The sequence below is a fragment of the Corvus brachyrhynchos genome, unplaced genomic scaffold (genome assembly GCF_000691975.1).
Source record: "Corvus brachyrhynchos isolate BGI_N302 unplaced genomic scaffold, ASM69197v1 scaffold126, whole genome shotgun sequence".
NCBI lineage: Eukaryota > Metazoa > Chordata > Aves > Passeriformes > Corvidae > Corvus > Corvus brachyrhynchos.
The window spans coordinates 1,558,745-1,581,099 of NW_008239283.1; the positions used below are offsets into that span (position 1 = coordinate 1,558,745).

Below are 22,355 nucleotides of genomic sequence, written 5' to 3' on the forward strand. Positions count from 1 at the left end.
CAGTCACATATATTATATTATGTATGGAACAAACCCATCAGCTCTATCAGTAGGACCCTGCAGTGAAAGTCTAAGTGAGGAGACATCACACCTAGCTTTAAAAGACTTAGAAGAGGTGTTGAACTTGTCTTCATGGTTAAGTGTCAGAAGACTTCAGAGAACCCATTTGGTATTAAGTCAGGAAAGGGATGAGGACTGGAGCAGGAGTGTAGACTTTCGTGTTTATGGTGCAGGCACAACAGCTCTGAGGATTGTCCTGTACCAGCACAGCACATCAGAGACCTTGAAGTCTGGACAGGAGGCAGGAGATGGAAAAGAATAATTTTCCAAAAGGCAAAGGAGCAGATAAGGGTGTGGAGAAGAGCAGAATCACAGCAGCCCTGAATGACCAGATTTTGAGGACAGCCTATTTAGCAGCAAAGGGCAGAAGGGCCATCAATTCCAGGCAGTTGTATCAATCCCATGAATTTTTCCATGGAAATGATGTCTTAGTGCTCGCCCTGCATGCTGGAGGCTTAGCTGAGGTTAGCACAGAGCCCTGTGTGTTGGATCACCATCACTGAAGTAACACATTGGGCAATAACCAGTTTTGCAAATCACAGTCCTGCAAAGGGAAAATGCTACCAAATGGATGTGTCTGTGAGAAAGAAAGTGCTGGATATAGAAATTAGCAGAGCTGATTGCTAGGTATGCTCAATTAGGAATGTATATACGGACTATTCTAGATATAGCTTCAGTCACGTGCAGCCCTGCTGCTTGTACTGTATTTCTCCCATACAGATTAACTAAACACAATGTTAAAGATGGAAAAAAACCTGTGATTTGAAAGTTCTGACATAAACAGCCCCTGAAAAAGAAGCAAACAGAGCACACATTGTCTATGCCATTTGTGAGCCAGTGGATCTAATGGTTCACTTACTTTACAACCTGCTTTGGAATAATTTGGCACATCTCTAATTTTAACAAGCTTCAGTGGGATTAGATAAAATGCAGACTTTGTTTACATCAATTAACACTCAAAGAAGTACAAAAGAACTTGTTAACTGCATTTATGAACAAAAAGTAGCAGAGTGAGAGTTTGTCCAAACGAAGTTACTGTATGACTTCTCAGATTGGCACAGTTGTCTCTTAAAGACTAAAACCAAAACCCCAAGAATGGAGCTGCATTTTCAAAGAGGTAGTATAGAGGCAGATGTGTATTTTTAATAACATCAGCAGATTTAATCAACATTTGTGATAACTGCGTTTCCAGGTTTGCATACATCAGACCCACAGAGATGCCTGCTTCCCTCCTCATGCCATGTACACATTCACTGAGTCAAGTGGAAAAGCAAAACCATCGCAGGCGAGTTGACAAATACATTGGCCACTGCTACATTATTATTATTATTCCTGTTTCCAATTATTTTGCCTTGACTGATTGTAAGCACATCCTTCTCTAAACGCTACAGAGCTGGAAAGAAAATGTAGATGACTTCAAACCCAGGACTAACCATCCACAGCAATAATGAAATGGACACATCATATATGCCTCACAAAAGGTTTTCAAATAGCAATTATATTAATAAAAACACAGAGAGGAGAGGGAAAGTAGGTAAAAGTTTAAAAAGTGAGGGAAGGAGAAAAGTGCAGCGTGGAATATATTAGACCATGCCTACAGTAGATACTATATATTAACTGAATTCTGATAAGATTCATTTCTTTTGGTCATAAACATTTTGTTCAAAATTTTAGATAACACAAGAGACACCTCCAGAAGTCGTTTTTGTGACTCTCTCAGGATCAGCCACTTCTTAGGAAGCTTCCTATTCCCTCCTTAGGTGCCTCATGCTGCCATCTTTTCCCCATAAATAGCTCAGGGATTCATAAAACAATGTTGTCACTAAATCACAATGTTCTTAGCTACATTTTCTGTGTAGTTAAGAGGCCTGGACACTGTATAAATGCATTTTTGTTACTTCAGCAGCCTGCCATTATAATTAGAAGTGATCAACACAGCTGTGCTGCTCACAGGCACTGTCACCAGTGAGAGCCTGGCTGGTCAGTACTGTCCCCTATCCTTCAACAGCACAACTTCTCCCTCCTGACATGACAAAATTAACTCTTACAACCTAATAACAAGTCTATGACTGCACTAACAACAGCAAAAGGTGTCTGGAACAACCTGGTGTGCTCAAGCATTGCAGATCAGAGCTCTGCTGAACTGCAACAACAAATAGAATCAATTCCTTCAAGAGTCTCTGTGTTCCTAAACTTACCATGGCACACAGCAGAGCATGACTTAACAAAGCTCAGACGAGCAAGGAAACACAAAGAAAGGGTCCTTAATTCATGGAGCCACACTTTCTGTAGCACAAACTTCATTCCTTAAGGTAGGGACATTAAGGAAAAGGAGAATTTGTTATTTTCATGGAAATAGAACAAAGAGAATTCAAGAGCAGGAGGAATTATATACCATCAAATGTAGCTCATACACAGCTGATTTTTTTTCTTTTTTTTTTTATTTTTTTTAAAGAGAGAAAGGAGTGAAAACTTAGGAAAGTAACAGGTAGGAAAATGTTCCTCTAAGGTGAAGAAAAACAAATTATGGTAAGTAAGTAAGAAATATCCTCAAGATCATAAGCATAATGATGGCATTTCCAGTATCACGGTTTAAATAAAGTGTTTTGAACACCACATAGAGCAACAAAGCTGTTGGGACCTGGAGTCTCTTTTCTAGTACCACCCTAGAAGTGGGAGTTGCTGAAACCACGACAGCCCAAGCATACAGCCATGCACACACTTAATATTCAATAAATTTTGTTCACAGAGGCTACTTGAAACAGCCCATAGGTATTAACATAGATAGCTAATGTATAGATATCACAGAAACCCAGTTCCAAAATCCCCTCTAAACAGCACCAGCTCTAAATGCAGAATATCACAGCACATGCAGATTAATTCCTGATAGGTATCCAAACCCTGGACAATCTAATAGCAGCTTAGCATTGATTGCATGCTACACAACAATTTAGGTTTTGTTTTCCATTAGTAAACACCTCAAATTACATGAAAGGGAGAAAAAGTTCCCTAGATACAAGCATTAAATATTTATCAGCCTTATGTCTGCTCTGTCACCACTCCTCTAAGAAAGTCCATTAATTAAATACTTTAGAAACGATTAAAACACTTCCTTAGAACTTATTGGCACCTGTTAATTCACTGACCCTACGAGGCTATGGCAGTAAATGTCTCGTTTGATTGCTTCTCTTACCAATAAATCAGCAGCTTAAAGACAAAGGAGACATGATGCAACTCCATGTACACAACATTGCCTTAAAACACAAAAGCCAGTATCTAGAGGCAGAGAAACAGAACATTTATGTAGACAGGGCAGCACAAATAATCTATTTAACCTAATCTTTTAATTACAGGAAACATCTCGTAGCAAGACATACAAGAGCAATGAAATGACCCAGAGCTAGAAATCAAGATGATATATTTGTGCATGTAAAAGTAACACCAGCAGAATTCATAAAAGGAAACCTCCTTGGGCATTATTATCTTTCCATCAGGATACACTGTCATCACGTTGAGAACAGGAGAAAAAACGGCTTAAAATATATTATTAAAATACAAATAAAGGGACAAGGAAAAGCAAACAAGAGCAGAGAAAGCTAAAATTAGAAAGGGAGGGGGAATGCAGGTGAAAAGAAATCTGTTCGAATTAAAAAAAAGGAGCATCTTAGGACTGGGGAGAGGAAAGAAATAAGGGACAGTCCCTAATAGCTTGGCACAGTGCAGCACCTACTCCACTGCAGAAGCTGCAATGATTTTGGTGTCATTATCTACTCGGTAACAAACTATTCAGCAGAGAGGGGGGTTCAAATCTGGCCCTGCTTGGGCAGTATGCAAATCTTCTCCCACTCCTCTGCAAGCTTTTAAGGATAGCTGGCAGAGAGTCCCCTGAAGAGTCCTGGCAATGCCACAGTCTGCGGTGGGAAACGAGCATCTTGCAAAGAACCCCTGAGATCCTCCTACCCCCTCAAATCTGCGAGAGAGGAGAAGTGTTGCCTGCAAGGGGGAGCGAGACAGAGCGTGTGTGCAGGAGAGGGAGAGAAAATAGTGCTGGCAATTATAAAAGAGTCCTGAAATGCCAGGAGATGGAGAGAATAATTGATCCTAAACAAAAATAATGGCAATAAATTGCTTACCCCTCGCTGTATGTAATGTTTTCTCTTTTCCCCCATTTGTGGTGTTTTGACCCTTTGTTCAGATCCTTTACCTCGCTGCATTGAAGTTATTATGGAATATTTGAAAAAATTGGCTTCCCTTCCTTTGATCTCTACTATTGGATTACATTCTTCCTACTCCCTGCACACAGTTCTTCACTCCCACATTCATTTTCCCCATTTCTTTGTTTACATTCAATTTTACCATATTTCTTCACACTTTTCTACATGGGTAAAGTCTATGTTATGTTCCGACACACATTACACTCTCTCTCTTTCCTTACTTTGCACTTTTTAACTGATCATATAGAATATTTGTTTCCAGAATGACAACAAAAAAAATCCAAACCAAAACAAAATACACACACACAAACAAAAAAATAAAAAGAAGAAAAATGTGTGCAATGGTGAAAACATGTTCCTTTTCACTCCAACTGCAGCCCTAGCTGAATTGTGCTGCCATTGTTTTCCAACAGGACTTGCATATCCAAACTTGGGAATTCCCATCAGTCTGTCTGACAGAATTTTCCTGTTTTTTCTCAGAAGGTGTGCATTTTTCAAATGCCAGTAACATACCACTAGAGAATTTCCCAGGAGTAACAGCTTGGTTTGAGGGACTCTTATTCAAAAGTCTTACTTCCAAAAAAGTCATTTGAAACAGAAGAATCAAAACTGATTATTTACATTCTATAAATCAAAACAAAACTACAACCAATGCATTTCAAAATATTGCTATAATTATTTTCTACACGTTGATAAATTGCTGGACATACTTTCCTGAGTGCTGGTTGGCAATTCCTTGATCACTAAACACAATGTTTATTTTATTTCAGATTGTGAATATAATTATTAGAAGTGTGATTCCAAATAATCAAAAGAAAAAAAAAAAAAAGAATATACAGGGGAAAAAAAAACTGAACAACAAACCAAACACAAGTGTTTCAGGTGCACTACAGTGTTTTTAAAGCTCTGTCTGTTACACTTCATGAAAGGGTCTTTTCCCAGGGTGGAACTGGTTGACTCTATCCCAGGGGATGGAGGAGCCCAGATCCAGCAGGGGCAGAGCATCCCGAGTCAGGTGACAAAGCTGGGAGTCACAGCAATGGCCCCTGTGACATTTTGGGGGTAAGAAGCTGCAAAGCTCAGGAAATCTCTCTACAATCCTGACTCCATTCTCTGAAATTTCTTGGAATGACAAAGATGCAAAAATGTATTTACCCCACTTTTCTCAGAGTGGTTAGGAGACAATGTGTGTCATGCCCTAAAAGATGAGGATTATTTCCTCAATAAACTACATATTCTCTTTGTAATCTCTGTCACGTGAGTCTTCTTTCTCCAACAGTAAAAGCCAGGGGGTATTAAAAGCTGCAGAGTCATAACACAGTATTCCAAGTGTGGAGAAATACAGCTCTTATCTCAGACTCCCACATTCACACCCAAAAGTTTGCTTTTGTAGCCTCTCAAAGAGGGCTTGGGCTGTGCCAGCCAAGACCACCTCGCTCAGACTCCACCCTATCAGCTCAGAAACACAGAAAAGAAGCGTAGTCATGGTACTACTTACACCTGCACAGATGTGTATGACCTACCCTGGTGTAAATCAGGAGAGTTTGGGTGAAATTAGTGTATTAACATCAATGGAGGTAGGTCTTGCAACCCTCAGTCAAAATCCAACATGTACAGTCTATAACAGGCAACCCCATAAGGAAGATAGGGATGGACTGGGAACGGACTTTGATACCATAACTAAAAAGAGAGGTAAAAACCCCCAGCCAATCCACTCTATATTGATTTAAGTACTGCAGGATGGGGTATTCAAATAAATAGATATTTTTCCTTTCAATCTCTTGCTCCATGGCCTCGCTTTGTTTTCTCCTTTTAAATTTATCACACATTAACAATTTTTCTGAATTAATTCAAGGCATCTCTGGCAGCACATGATTAAAAATTATCCAGTTTTAATTGTTCTTCAGCAGCAGAAGTGGTCGAAACACGAGTCTGCTTAGTCTGCTTGAGAGCTGGGCACGGGGTGGTAACAGGTTATTTCAACAGTTCAGGGTAAAAATGGGATCATTCACTTAACTTTACAGTATCAGTGCAATTCATCTCAGCCCATAACAGATGACATGTTCAATAGAATATGTAAAGTATGCCTCCACCTAGTGATGACTATGTACAAATAATAGAAAATAATAATAATTATTCTATTACTTAAGAGAATCACAGTAATTGGCTCCCATTTTCCCAAATTAAAATGTGCTCTCATGCAAATATTCACGTATACAAATGCACACTTTGCCTCCTGAAAAATTAGTTTAAAGCTCAATCTGTGACAGTCTACTCTGACTTGGGGGAGGCTAAACACATTCTAAGTATACTAAAATTTCAAATGATAATATATTTGTAGCAATCACCACTATTATCAGGACAAAAAAAAAAATAAATGGGGGGGGTGACTGAAGTGCTCTGGATTTTAAGTGTTAAAGTTGTCTGAAAATTGAAGTTTGATAGACTATTTCTAAATGAAATGGTAAACAAACCACATCCCCTCCCTGCAACTTTGTTTGCCAAAGAAAACGTTTGCTAAACTTCTTGGATCACTGTGTTTTATGGATGCAATTGCAGATGTAGTGGCTGAAATTCCTAGGAATTTATTTACCCCAAATCAGAGTATAAGTTATGAAAGTAAAAGTAAAAAATAATAAATAAAAAAAGCCCCATAAATGATAAAACCTCATAACAGTAAAAAACCCCAACACTCCAGAATTCAAAAAATCTAGCCCTTGAACTCAATCTCAAATTTCTAACAACTCTCATAATCCACATAAAAATAGTCTCTAACTAGGATCAATTGGAGGCGCATCCTCAAAATCAATAAACTTGAGGAGGAGGTTTGAAAAGTCAGGGTCCCTTGTGGAAAACGTTCCTGTGGGTTTTCCTTTTATCTGGGAACTACCTTAAACGTCTTCTCAGGCCGACTACTATGGGTAATGCATTACCATTTCAAAAAAGTCTCCCCATCCCATTAGTGGTCCATGAATCACAGTTTAGGAATTCCTGCTCTGCTGAAAACCAGAGGTGTAGTGTCTAAAAGAGAGGGCAGCTCACTGCCTGCAGTTCTCCCCTCGCATTTAAATTGCCTCCCATTGTCCATAGAACACCTTGAAGCATCCAAAAAACATCCTCTCAGCAAAGAAAATCACTCCTACACAAAAAAATGTGAATTCCAAACCTCTCCTCTGGCATCCCTCTGCACACAAATTCAGAGAGAGGACAGCCAAGGCTCCCCATGCCCAGCCAGTTCCAAATATCTGCCTCAGTCATTAAAGAGAAACACAAAAAAATGGAGTCAAGTGGCTTCGCCAAGATTTTAAAAAATGTAGTGGCTGAATACAGAAATACCAGCACCAAACATGTAAACAAGTCAGATTTGATTATCTCTGAGTGAGTTCATTTAGGATTCATTTTGCTCTTTGGTTTTTTTGGTTTTTTGGTTTTTTTGTTTTTTTGGTTTTTTTCCCAAGAGTTTGATAAATTAAGGGAATGCTTGGGCACCTATCAAGATACTTTTTTTCTTCATATTAACTTACTTTAAGTTAAAAAAAATTATGAAAAATCATAATGGTCTTAAATTAATTAAACTATTTTCACTTAGGAGAAGCGCTAAACCTTAAAATACTAAAGAATCAGGAAATCCAGGCTTCTTTTGCTTTTCTTACGTTTTCCTTTCAGCTGTTGATTGCCAGAACTAAGAAAATACCATTTTCCCCAGGTCATGAGTACACAAAACACAGCACCAAGGGCCACGCTCACATCCGAGGTTCTTTATCAAGTTCACCCTACTGAATATCTGTAGCCATAATTCTCATTGCATGCTTTATCTTGAACCAGCTCGTCCTTGTGAAGTCATTTACACCTTTTCCTTATCAGCTGATCAGAAGATAATCACCATTTTAAAACATAAATGAACTACCTAAGGAATAACAGGTTTATGGAAGCATTATTCCTGACCAAAAAACAACAAAAAAAATAGATATAGGTATAGATATAGATATATTAGTTGATTCAGAAACCAGTTAAACAAAGGTTAATTGTAGAATGGTTTGGGTTGGAAGGGACTTTTGAAGTCCACCTAGTCCAACCCCCCTGCCCTGGGCAGGGACACCTTCCACTACACCAGTTAATAGCCCGAGTTACTCAGCCAGGCGCCGATTTGGGCCGAAAGATGTTTAAAAAAAAAAATACTCGGTGTCACCATGGTGGGTGCAGAGTGACCTGCACCCCGTGCCCTGCAGGGTGAGTCCGTGGGGGAAAGGGAGAGCCCTGGGGGCATCGGGCACAGACTGGGCAGCCCTGCCCGCATCCCTGCCCGCATCCCTGCCCGCCCGTGCGCTGCCCACGAGATGGCAGCAATATGTTTATGAATAATGCAGCAGAGGCTGCAGCCCATTTCGCATGCGGGAGCTGCTGCAAAGCGCCGCTCGCTCCTTCAGCTGCAAAACAAAATAATATCGTGCTCCTCTGTCACGCTGCCCGGGTTGCTTTCTCGTGTGGGATCGGCGTTTTCCAAGGCACACGGTGCTTCCTCTTCCCTTACAGATTTGTCCCAGGTCCTTGTGCTCAGCCGTGCTTCTGTCCCTGACAAAATTATGTCACACGCACATTAAGCATTAACTGCTGCTATGTTTTATTTCTGCAGCACAGAAAATGCCTGTGGCTTGAAATAAATATTTTCTTTTCTGATGGACAAATAACATCTGCACTTGTGAAAGCTGCAGCGTGGCTGTCACAGGCTAAGTGATTCAGATAATTTCTTGAGAGGCACATGTGTATGAGCACACACAGACACTCGTATCTATCACAGGCACTCACGTATCAGCACTTGGATATGCCAAAAGAGGGGCTCTTAAAAAGCGTGGTGAGCTATTATAATAATCACTTTTAGCAGACAGACCTCTATGTACCCATAATGTCACATTGGAGGAATACAGGCTGTGAGGTTTTTAAATCTGCCTGGTTTCATGGAAAATTTAGGATTGCTTTTCAATTGGATTCTGGAGTTCTCCAGCATTTAGGAAGACCCCAGGCCACTGCCTGCAGTGGGTACCACAGAGGTGATGTGCAGTGCCACAGACAGCAGCACCACAGCACTCTGCCCAGGGCTTTCAAGCCTTTCCAAGACCTCCATGAGTTGTTGAAGTTACACTTTTCAAGAGATTTTTTTTTTCCCTGAATTTTTTTTTAGGACAGTAATTGGGAAAAAAAAAAAGTACCTGCCTAGGTAAGATCATATTTAGCTACAAATCAACCACTTCGAGAATTTTGAATCTTTCTTCAAGAAGCCAAGTTAACAAAATATTGCTTATCAGGAGTGGACCTCATTATTGCTGGAAAAGTAACAACTTTTTCACATCATTAAAAAACAGGTAATTAGGATTTAAATTTTTTCTTTTAATAATCATAATAACAAAATATTAATGTTCTGGTTCTCTAGCCACGAAATATGCAAGGCCTTTCTGACACAACTCAGGGGGTTGTGTTACCCCAAAGCAGACTCAGAAACTACAGAAAGTGAGAGAAAAAGATTAACTGTGTGGCACCTCTACCTTAACTTCTTGGTTTGTCCATTTTATGAATAAAGTTGATGTTCCTTGAAATCCTTGAACTTCCATCACAAAGGTTAAATAGATAGAGAAGTTCCTTGAAATTCTACTACAGAGGTTGGAGACTCAGTTTCCCAAACTTGTTAAATGCACACCGCTGTCAGCCAAGTGCCCTTCTGCTGATTCCTTGTCTATTTCCAAATTGATTATAGCTCAAGTACTGAAATATCAAAATATTGAAATATTTTGGTATATATTAAAGTTTTTTTCATTTCCTTTAAGGTGTTTTACACATATGAAGTCCAAGGCCTTACAGTTTGTGTGTTCCTGTCCAAAGTGCAAAGCTTTTCTTGTATCACAGGAGTAATGACAGATATCTCTCTTTTCATCATGTTTTTTTGGGGAAACTGGCTTTATTACCTGCTATTCCTTAGAACATGAATCTCATCAAGAATTTCTGTGTCCATGATTACTGAGCAATCTGAATTCCAGTTCATTTTTCATATGCTCTCTTCGGGCTAGCATGAGTAACATCAGATTGAAGACCGAGACACTGGTGAGAGAAGGCGAAAGTCTGACCATTTCTCACCCCACTTCTGAAGCAAGGGTAGAACTGCATATTCCAGAGTGCTCCAGTTACCAGGATCTTGCTTAATCTCAGTTAGATAAGGATCTTTTCCTTTCTGGGCTGATTTTTCTGCCTGTTGTGCTCTTTACTAACCAGGGTCACCTCAACACCTCCTTGGGTCTCAAGAGCAGCTACTGTCAACACAGGTGAAATGGTTACAGTTAAATCTGCCTTTTTTCAGACACAAAAAATAAAATAAATAATAAAAAATAAAATTACCAAGGATCTCTAAAGGTCTCTCCTGCTCATCACCTTAAAGTATCATATTAAAGTTTTTAGAAGCCACGGTGACTTCTCGATTGTATAAGGTTTAAAATGCATATTGTGTGAAATTTTCTACTTCCTGCAAAACTTTCCTCACAATCAAGGCTGGTTTTCTTCTTACACTAGGTACTCTCACTCTTACTTTCCTGTTTTGATCACCAAAAAATGCATTAAATCTTATGTGACTTTCAAAATGAAAGAGATTAAGAAAAAAGACAACTGAATAAATGAAAAAAAAAATGTATTCATGGGTTTTGTTGGATTTATGTTACAAAAGACAATAGTAGATATATGGAGATGTCAGAAGATTTTGTGCTTTCATTGATTAGGTTTTACTGAATATTTTGGCAGGAGCTTTGCCAGTAAGGTTATTAACAAAACAGTTAGAAGAGAGAACTAGGAGCACAACTGTGAGGCTGTTCCACATTGTTGTGTTCAAGATCTCCCACTTTACAGCAATAAAAAGAGAGTACTTATGTAAAAACCACAGAATGGTTTGGATTGGAAGGGACCTTAACTGATCTCATTCCATGGGTAAGGACACCTTCCACTCCAAGCCCCGTCCAACATGGCCTTGGACACTTCCAGGGATGGGGCAGCCACAGCTGCTCTGGGCACCCTGTGCCAGAGCCTTACCACCCTCACAGGGAAGAACCCAGCCTTCAGGCAGTGGGAAACCGTTTCCTTGTTCTGGCACTCCAGGTGCTCAAAGTGGGGTGTCACCTCCCTTGATCTTCTGCCACCACTTCTTTTGAAGATGATGATGAAGACCATTTCTTGGGCTTTTTTTTTTTTAATTAATTATCATTTTTTTAGTTAAAGGACCTCTTGCTGACACCACCTAATGTGGTGGTGTGACGTGGCAAAGCCTTTTAACTAGGCAGTTTCTGGGACAGAAATTAAACCCCAGTCACAGCAGTGAGGTCCAGAAGTGGACAAAATCATGATTTAAGATCACAGGAGTTCCATCTAATGCACAGCAAATTCAAAGCCAGAAAAGGTTCCTGCACGACTCGGTGGAGCTGAAGCAAGAGTCCTCTCAGGCTCAGGAAACGACACTAACTCTGGGATAGGTTTTGGGTGGGAACATGCTCCAGCTGCTGATAAGGACCACCATAAGACTGCAAGGTGGCTTGTTTAGATTTCCCTCCTCTGTGCAACGTTTTTATTTAAAAACACACGAAGAAACCCAAATACCACTTCCAACCCAAGCCCCTCCACATTGCGCTCTCAGCGTTCCCTCTAGAGAGATCTTGGAAACAAAAATGATCCCTCCCATGGCAAAAAGTGGTGATTTAAACCATTGCTGGGAGGCATCCAGACACTGTCCTGATCCTACGGTATGTAGAACAAAATACCTTATCATTCAGATTATGCGCCTGGACAAAGCTGGAGAGCCTCAAGGTCAAGGGACTTATCCAGGATCAGCACCATAAATGTTATTATATATGAAACAGCTGCAAGATAAATTCTTTCATATTACACATAGGTGCAGTTGTACTTTCAGCTGTTTTGCTGTTGAAATACTGTAGGTCTTACACAGCTTTCTCTGTTTGTAACACTTACACTTCTTAGTTGTGTGTGATTAAGTAACCTCTTACAGCTGCAGCGCATTGAAACAAGAAACGGTATCACACCAGAACTGTGGCAAGTGCCCAGCCATAGAAATCCAGAAATTCCTCATATGAAACCTTCCTAAAAGTGAACTTGGTGAACAGGGTAAAATTATGACTGAAGAAACCAAAAAACGCCTGTTGGTTAAATGAATGGTGCTATTAAGAGAAGAAAGCAGCTTCACCAATTCATAAATGTGCTGTTTGCAACCTTTTTTGTACTTTTCACCTCTCTCCTATTTTTCCTTTTCTTTTTGAATTATCTGAGAGAAATCTCCTGAAACCTCTTCAAGGAAACAGTGTACAACCACAGGACTTTGTGCTAATGAACCCCCAGAATTAAAAATCCAGAGGTCAAGAGCACATCTTCCATGGAGTCTGGGCTGAATTTGAAGTTAAATGGTTGTTTGACTTAGAGTAGAGGTTGAGTGAAACAGGGGAAAGAATAAGATCCAGTTGAAAAGTTTACTAGAACTAAAGAATATGGAATATTGGGAAAAAAATCTGCAAATTATCCTAGTTACTGATGTTTCAACAGCCATATCAGTACTGCCTGAAAAGCAGCCCATTAAGTTATCTTCTTTATTGATAACCCACATCAAAACACACCTACCCGATATCAAACTAAGCCAAAGAAGGCAAGAGGAGAACGACAGTGACATAGGCGCTGTTTCTGTTCCAGTCGCTGACTGACAACACTGCCATCCCTTAACATGGTTTTATTTAGTTATTACAACCATCTCTCTGTAAATGACACTTAGGATTATTTAAGATTATGTTGTAATCCTTTTAATCCTCAGTGCTTTAAATTTCAGGCTAAACACCAAAGAGCAAACTAGCACTTAGCAGAAATATTTAAAGCATGTGATTTGAACATAAATCTTCTTTTATTCAGCACTCCTTCGATGAAGACCTACTGCATCACATCACTCAGCCAGCAAGAACAAACAGCATCATGTCTCACTGCAAACTGCTACCTTTCTCCACATCATGGGAAGCTGTTTCTAACCAGGTCTCTCCCTTGGTGCCAGCTACATCATCAATAAAAGAAAGGAAAGGTAATCAGGAGGTTATTTTTTATGAGATGTGCATATTTTCAGTTGCTATTAAGGAAAAGTTGAGGGAGAAAAACCCCCACATAATGTGTTCATCAAGAACAGAAATAGATTGCATGCACAAATTGGATAGTGTGAGACAGATCAGACTTATCCTGTTAAAAAGGGAGTAGCTCAATTAAAATGAGAGGAGTAACACTGCTGAAAACATCATGATCAAGACCAGAAACCCAAATTTTCCTGTCTGAATGTCATTTACTTGCAACTTCCTCTTTTTTTTTTTTTCACTCTGCATCGATCATGTTTCCAATTAGTTTTTCTTCATAATACTCCTATGCTCCAGCTCCTTGCTGCTATCCATTAACTGTCATCTGCTTAGATTTTAAATCCAAGATTTCCTTCTTTTTCTTCAACCCAAAATTTCAATAGTCTTTTTCTATTTATTCATGAACTCCAATTGAGCACCCTGGCTAAATCAAACTCAAAATTCTGCACCTACTCCTAATACAACACATTAACACAAAGCAACCATTGCTCTGTTTGAATCAGGAAAAAAGGTTTTATTAGAAAGTAATGAAACAAAATGCCAACTATGTTTTGATGCCACACTTTGAAGATATAATTATACTTATTTCTGATCATTTCAGAGTTAAGCAGCTAGCGCATTCAATCAAAGAGCAATGCAATGCATCTATATTTAGGTTGCAAAAAAAAAAAAAGGATTAAAGAAAGTTACCCATATTGTTTTCATTTGAACAAACCTATGATTAAGTAGATGCACATTATCAATTTTATTCCCACCCACGAGGGATAAGTAGATCAGAAGAAGTGTTTCTTGAAATATTCAGTTTCCAGGTACAAACTGACCTCTCTGCTTTCGAACTCGCCTTGGATTCCCTCCAGACTATCTCACAAATCTTCCCTCCCTCTCCAGTCCCCTTCCCACTCTATCTGCTCATGTAGCACCAGTCTCGTTCAGTCCCTTCCTTTCCCAAAATGTCACCACTACTGGTGCCAAAGCCTTCTCCTCTTTCGCTCTTACCATCTGGCACAATCTTCTTGTAGCTCTCTGTCTAAACAATGCTCCATCCCTTTTCAAAATGTGTCTTAACATATGTCCTTCCTCCCATGCTTTTAGTTCTTAATGTCTCTCCCACTCACTTATTGGCTTGATGAAGACACATTTTAATGGGTTCAAACAGTAGTGCATGAGTTTCCTTTCTCACATTATTCTGATTCAGTGGAGTTACACCTCACACGAACAGAAGTGAGAAGAAAATGCATCGCAGAGCCTTCGTACCACCAGTTTGGTAAATCAATAACAGAGCTTCGTTTGTCTTCACGTTGGAAATGTATTAGCTGCAATGAATCACCGCTCCGAAACGCGTTTCCAAACAGGAATTTTGCTTACTGCAAAATGAGAAATAAACCCTAGAAGCTCAGAAGACCTGTCAGTGTGCTCAGGGGGTTGCAGGAGTGAAAGCTAAGGTTATACTTAATCACATTCCAAGCGAAAAAACTGAAGATTGACAGCGAAACCAAAATATTTATTCTAAAAATACCTAGGAAATGACAAAGCCCCAAGTGTTGTCTCAAGACAACCTGAAAGATGTGGGGGGTATAGAAGCATAAGTCTCCCTGTCTTGGGAAAGAGGAATATTTCTAAATATTGCATATGCTTTAGATAGATGTCTAGAAAAATAAACCTTGAAAAAGCCTCTGTAACACCCAGTTGACCCAAAGAGGTTTCTTTTCAAGAAGCCATGTACAGGCCCTTAGGGGGTTTTTATGTGTAGTGTTTTTTTTTCTTCAAGCCCAGATCCAGACACAGTTGGTTCCTCCAGCATGTTTCATTGGTGATGATGCCAAAGGACTCTCTGGTAACTAACAGGATCTTGACCCTGACATGTTCCTTTCTGAGTATCTCCCTCCTTTATTGCTTGTATTGTTAAACATTTTAAATGTTAGAACTCTGGGAAACAACTCGGCTCATAGAGAATAATATTTTGATGTGGCTTGATGCAACATTTAGTGAAACAGAAAAATACAACAAATCCTTTCTACTGATATTCATGGGAGCTGGATTATGTCCAAAACCTGAAGATGTTGCAATAAACTATTTTAGCCCCTAGATCCTGGAATGTTAACCTTGCAGTAATGCTTTTCCCCTCCTTTCATCTTCTTGGGCCTTGATCCTCCCTTTCAATTCAATGGGATTTGGATGAAGGAATTAAATAATATTATTTTCCATCAATGAAGAATAGTCCTGTGAGAAATACATGTCCTTCTCTTCTGGCTCTTTTAAAATCCTCCCCTCCCCTCACAGAAGTGAACCTGGGTCATCACCGTCTGAGGACCCTGAGCAGCAATAAAAATAAACAGAGTAACCGCACTGCGTTGGAGCCGTGCTTGTATAAGCAGTTTGAAGAAGTTGTGTTTATGGAAGTCCTTTAGGTCAAGATTCTAGGCCTGAACCCAAAGCAATTACCTACTAAGTTTTAAAAACAAATTGAATATAGAGCATTAATCAATAAATCAACAGGTTCTCAAGTGTTTAGGAGACTCAGTCATCAGAAATCCTTCTCTTAGAAAAATAGTAAACTGATGCTGGATAAAGTGTTACACTGCTGTACTGGTAAGAAAAATGCTGTATTAAATCAGGCTCTAGTTATTAAAACCAAGGAAATAAAACCTACCTCTTCACAGAGTTCAGACTTAAATGAGCAGTGGAATGCTTTGCCTCTTACCTGAAAGACATTCTTTCTGCTGGATTTCTCTGAGGTCCACTCAATGCGAGCACCACACAAATCCACACACTCAGGTTTATATCCCGGTTTCTGGAAAGGAAAAAGAAAAAAAATCAACATGAATATGGCCTGACTTTTCACAAATAGAGACAGTTATCAGATAAAACAAGAATAATTCAAGTTAAAGTGACAGATTGTTGTAGCACAGCTGCTGATATTACTCAAAAGAACTCATTATATACCCTGGTACTGTTAAATAACCACTCTTGGGGTGTCTTAGTAAGAAATAAGGTTCTGAGATCAGAACATAATTTTAAAAAAATAAATGCTTTAAAAAACAGTCTAGTGTAACATATAGTAGATCAAAACACAAATGCAGACACATGGACCAGCTATTTTCAATGCTTACTTTGCCAAACCTCTTGAAGAGTCATTGAGTTTAAAGGAAAAATTTTGTGGGTTTTCCAAATGCAAATTTAAACTGATGCAACTGGAAAGGACAGAAATTAGACAAGAACACATATCGTATCTCTGAGACAAGCTATCTCCTTTCTCCAAACAAATTATCATTTCTTGCTCCTAAAAAAAAAAGGAGAAAAGGCTTTGAGGGCATGTGTGACACCCAGAAAGAGCTCAACACGAGGGCTGATACTTCTCTGTGTCAGTCCACGCATCCTGGAGTGACACAGCTCTGCCTCCCCTGCTCCTCCATATGGATGCATGTAATTCAAAGAGCAGATTTGTTTGCCTGTATCATTTACGTTGCTGGGAGTTGGTGTAAAGCACAATAATCCTCATTTGCCATTGAAGCTCCTTCTCCAGGGACTCTCCCTGTGCAGCAGTTCTGGCAAAGCACATGTAGTTCAGAGGAGGCTTTGTAGATTGGGTAGCTGCACATCCCATTCAACAGGAAAAATACTGCTGTTAACAGTACAAAGCACCACTAACTCCCTTTTGGGGAAGAAGTGGAGCGATAGCCACATAATTAAATTAATCAGCTTGATGCAACTATTTTCTCTGCTGCGCTTAAGCCATAGTTACCTTAAAAATATTGCTAGTGATACAGAAAAGAGACTTTGTAGTGTTAAGAGCAGCCAGTCCAGCATCAGCCACAGATTCAGCTTTCCAAAGTCTGTTCACTGAATGTCTCTGATGTCGTTATTAAAGGCTAAAGTATGTGTGTTCTCCAGGATGCCTTTGAGATGGGAGGAAAAGAACCTATTTAGGTTAAAAGAAGCAAAGATATCCTGGTCAAGTGATTTGCAGGCATATTCTCCAGAAGTTTTCAGTACTGGAGTCGTAATTATGTTCTCCATTTGCCAAACCATAAAACCACGATGGTTAAGCTCCACTAAACTGACAGTTCTGTGTGTCTTTGTTCCTTTTTTTTATTATTATTAATTTTTTTAATAGAAGAAATGTACTCTTCAAAACAGAAGGATGTTCTTGTGGTTAAACCACTGGAAGAAAAGAGCTTGGATTTCTTTTTCCCCACCTCTGCCTCAAATTTCCTGCCTGGCCTCTGACAGGAGCTTAGTCTTTCCAATTTTTTAATAACAGATCAAAACTGCAGCATTGAGACTTGATTTTACAAAGATGTTGTGAAATTTAGTCAGCTAATATTTGCATGGCAAAAATTAAAACATTGGAAAAAAAACCCATCACTGATATATTAATGCAAAAAATAATTCAAATTGTGGAGGAAATGAATGAGTTTTCAATATTCCAATACTTTGATAGATAGGGCTATGGGGCCTAGATCCTCTCCAGGACTCCATGCAACACCCAGATCTGCACCACAGAGGCAGCTCTGCAACCCATCAGGAACACACAACACGGGCTTCTCAAAGTGGGTAATCTGGCTTTCTTTGAAAAAAAATTACCCACAAGGATAGTTTGAGTCTGAAAACACTTTAACAAAGAAGGGAAGCTTTATTCCGCCAGCAGAAAGAGTTGAGAAATTTTGGAAACACATGATGAGATTAAAAGAACATGTAGACAAAGAAACAGAAATAGTTTTTTGATAGAGAACATTACTGGGCTACAGAATATTTTCCTCAGGAAAAGTGTCATGGAACACTGAAGGGAAAAAAAACAATGAAAAGCCTAGAGAGGCTTTGCAGGAAGATGGAATAGTGAACTCTACAGGATTTTACCATTTCTAATTTCTATGACTGTACAAAAATATATGCAACAGCAGAACCTGGACCATTCTGTGCACCCAGTGAGCACACAGTATAATTCTGTTGCTGTTGCAGTACTTTGGAGTTTGTTTACAGCTCTGATTTTGTAATAAGCAGGAGAAAAGTACAAGAATGAGCATCTCCCTCTCCAGAAAGGATGGGATGCTTGTGGTGTTGGAAAGATGAACACACTTCTGCTATGTGCAATAATTATTTAAGTCAGTCTCTTTTTCTCTGGGGGAAATAAATATGAATTGAGCAACCTGGTCTATTGGAAGGTCTCCCTGCTCATTGCAGGGGAGTGGAACAAAATAATCTTTAAGATCCCTTCCAACCCAAACCATTCTATGATTCTATGAAAACTTATCCCTTGGAGAATTTCAGTTCTGATGACAGTGTGTCTACGAACTCATGGGTATGGCATAGAATGTGAAGCTTCTCATAAAAATTCCGTGCTAAATCATTCAGATCCATCGAGCCTGAATCTGCCCATCACTCTTCTGCTGCACACCTGGAGAGCACCCACTGAAATCCATCAGAACTCCAGGAAATCTACAGGGGAAATTCATTCTGGCCTAAACATTTCCCTCCTACATAGTTGGCTTTCCAGCTTATGCAACACCCAGAGACACTGGGAGAGAGTAAGTTAAGGTGACTGGGAAGCCTGAGCTCTCCACGTCCTTGTTTTGTGTTTTGCAGTCAGAGCAATTATGTTATATCAATGTTGTTGGAGGGGGTTATACTGTAAATTGATACAAGTGTCTGCTAAGATGAAGTCTTCCTAAACATGAATATGGATTTCAGCAGCGTTTTCACTCACTAAATTACTTTGCAGATGGGCTAATAACCTGAGGTTAAAATAACCTCTGTTGAATAAACTATCTGAGGGAATAAACTGACTACATTTTCTTGGTCAGAAAGACCAGCTGATAATAGAATTTAACGTTGGCAAGGAAGAACGGAGCTGTGATTCATTTAGATCACAATGTCCTTAATTTAAAATAAAGAGTTAGTCGAATTCATAAGGATAGTGTAAAAAGAAAAGTGTATTAGAGCCAGAACCACAAATGATCAAGGCAGCAGCAAAAGCTAATAATTTAGCTACATGGGATGCAAACCTGCATTTTCAGTAGTATTTGTAAACAATCTCATTTTCTGAATCTCTCCTCGGTGTGCTTTAATTGCTGTGCTCTATTACTTCCAATAACTCCAGATTTTGTCACCAACTTCACCAGAAAGCAAAACAATGGATACCAGCCCTCTCCATGCAAAGCAACAGCAAAGTTGCCACAGTGAGTCCTGCAACTACAGTCGTACACAGGAACAGCAAAACCTCCTTTTAGCTATTGCCAGTTCTTTGATTAAAACATTATTAAAGACTTAGGCCAATATAATTTTAAATCACCTCTAAATGCTGTCCTATAGTCATGAAAAGAGGTGTGATTAGAGGGGCTCTCATTTCCCTCTCTCATGTTGCCTTTGTTTTGTGAAATATCATTCCTCTTATAACGATGCTGTCTTAGTCTAAATTTTTGCTCCAAGTACAGTATTTAATAATTAATAATTAATGAATCAATGTCTTTAGAATACAAAGGAACATTAATCTTTTTGTTAAGTCACATCATTTTCCTGCTAACAATAAAAATGCTTTGTTATAATTCATACTCTCTTATATGAACGTCACTTCTCTTACATTATTTAATTAATGGGTGAGTTCCCCCTTTTCCAAAGTAAACTAAAACTGGAAAAATAAAATCAGTAAACAAACAGCTTCTAATGAATCTTTTTTTGTATTAGTCCTTTTCCACTACCAAAAATATATCTGGTTAAGTGGTTTACAGAGGAAGTAAGCATTGCATTTACTTTATCAGATGAGATAAACATGCCAGTTTAGCTTTTTTTGATGTGCAAAATTTGGGTTTAGGAAATTGGATTATAGGATTTTGAAAACTGACAGTGCTTGTTGTTTTCAAGCTTTACTCAATTTGTTTATTTACTGTTGCGTTTAAGTTTCATGCAACAGACAGAAAATGTAAGTTTAACAAATTTTTCTCACCTAGTGAACATTGAGTTCACACCTCCCAGTGTTCAAATCCAGCATGGAATAAAATAAAAAAACACCACACTTTTATTTTTTTCGCCGATAACAAGGAAAATACGGGGTCAATTTTTCTGTGCTCTTTCAAACACAGGAGGCAGATTTTACCTGACTGATTGTGAGCACTGGTGATCATTGAGGCTTCAGGGATAGGGACTGACCTCTCAGAAGGTCCTGTTTCATAACACACCACTATTTTTTTAGTTAACCAGTTTGAGAGCTGGGCCAAAATCCCATTCTCCAGGCAGGTCTAGTTTAGTATCCAAAACCCTAAAGAGGATTTTAACCATGTGGAGGAGTCTCAGAGCAGAATCTAGCCTCCTGTGCATTAGATTTCCACTAGTTCATTTATCTCCTGGAATTCGAGTGAGAGCTTGCAAAGAGAGGGAAGAGGTAGCAAGGAGAAGTGTAAGACACCTAGTAAATTATAAGATTAGTTCTCATAAGTTCACCTTAGACATTTTTCTTTTTTCTAATAACATATAATTCAACTTTAAGGAAAACAGATGATTCTGAAAAAAATAATAATTCAAGTTTCTCTGTTTTCATGACTGCAGAGTTGTATTTTCCAGCTGGACTAGTGCAAACACAAGCAGAAAGACCCTTTACTTATTTTTATTGTTTCATCTATTAGTTCTGGGGTTCTTTTTCTACAAAGCTCACTTTCTTTCAAAAAATGTAAGGCATGAAAAGGTGCTCCTCAAGGCTGATTTTATGACAGGTGGCATTGATAGATCTAGGATTTATAGAAGAACTGTTTGCATCACCTGCCACAGGAAAAATAACTTATTGTTTGTGACTCCTGCCAAAGAGAGCACCTTTGTTGCCACCCATCACGCCAATGGGATTTGGCAGGTTCGATCAGGCCTTGAGAGCCTTTCACAACAGGGCTTTGTCAAACCTGTCCCTTCACTGCCCACAGTGTCACAGAGCCACCAAATTTCCCTTTTGTTGCCCACACTGAGGCTCGGCAGTGCCCAGCTCTGAAGGGACACGTGCCGCTACCGCTCGTGCAACAGAGCTGTCACATCTCCCGAGACGAAGATCAGTGGCCTTTCCTTGGGGCACAATAAAAAGGTACTGCAAATTTCACTTTGTAGTAACTACAGGCTACAGAAATTGCATTAGCTGCATTAGATGGAGTCATAGAAATATTCAGGAAGGTTAGCGGGATATGGTGGATGTCACATTTATACTGCGATAAAAAATCACTTTGCTAACTTATAATGTTTTCTGCTTTGGTAACACCCTATATTAAGGTGCCATTTATAAATAATTTATTATTATTTATTAATGTATAAGCCACTTTATAGGATGGTAGATAACAACTTAAATTCATGTATTAAAGATGCACATGCATGGTTTAATACAATTTACGCCTCACAATATCCTTTGCAACAGATTCTCATCGCATCATCTGTTCAGCATTTATTACTAATGCGTTTTATAACACACTTTATAATACGTTATTTGAGGAAGTAGCTGCATTTAGTGATCATTTTCATAAATAAGAATAAAGCATTTATAAGTGGCACCTTAATTTAAAGTGTTACCTTCACATTACTGGGTAGTCACTCACCATTTGTCTCACTTTGCAATTACTCTCGAAATGCATCTCTTAATAAAGGACATGCTGTGTCCTATTTCTTCTCATACACTACATCTGATTAAGAGTTTATCAAGGCCTTTTTCCTTCAGCTGCTCTCAAACCTTTGAAGTTGCCAGCTCAGTCTAAATTTGTCTTCTCTAAACACCAAACATTTTATATTGAAATAATAGTTGCCAGGAGGCTGAGGATATTGGATGGTTGATTGCCTACCAGGTTGGCCAACGCCGGCTGCTTGGATTCTTTGTAGAATTCCATTTTCCGAGCAGTAAGAACAACCCAGGAGGTGGACCAGTTTTTCCTTATAAATAAGATTAAAAAAAAAAAAAAAGAAAGAAAAAGGGAAAAAT

At 39.0% G+C, this 22,355-nt stretch overlaps 1 protein-coding gene across 2 annotated transcripts in view; it reads right to left on the reverse strand.

Moving 5' to 3' along the window:
- Positions 1-22,355, reverse strand: part of ARHGAP15 (Rho GTPase activating protein 15) — a 321,487-nt gene that overhangs the window by 248,127 nt on the left and 51,005 nt on the right. For both annotated transcript variants that reach the window (XM_017740245.1, XM_008638204.2), the window contains exons 6-7: positions 22,219-22,306; positions 16,119-16,208 (exon numbers count right to left, since the gene is read on the reverse strand). In XM_017740245.1, coding sequence (XP_017595734.1) covers positions 16,119-16,208; positions 22,219-22,306 — 178 coding nt within the window. The remainder of the gene's footprint in view (positions 1-16,118; positions 16,209-22,218; positions 22,307-22,355) is intronic.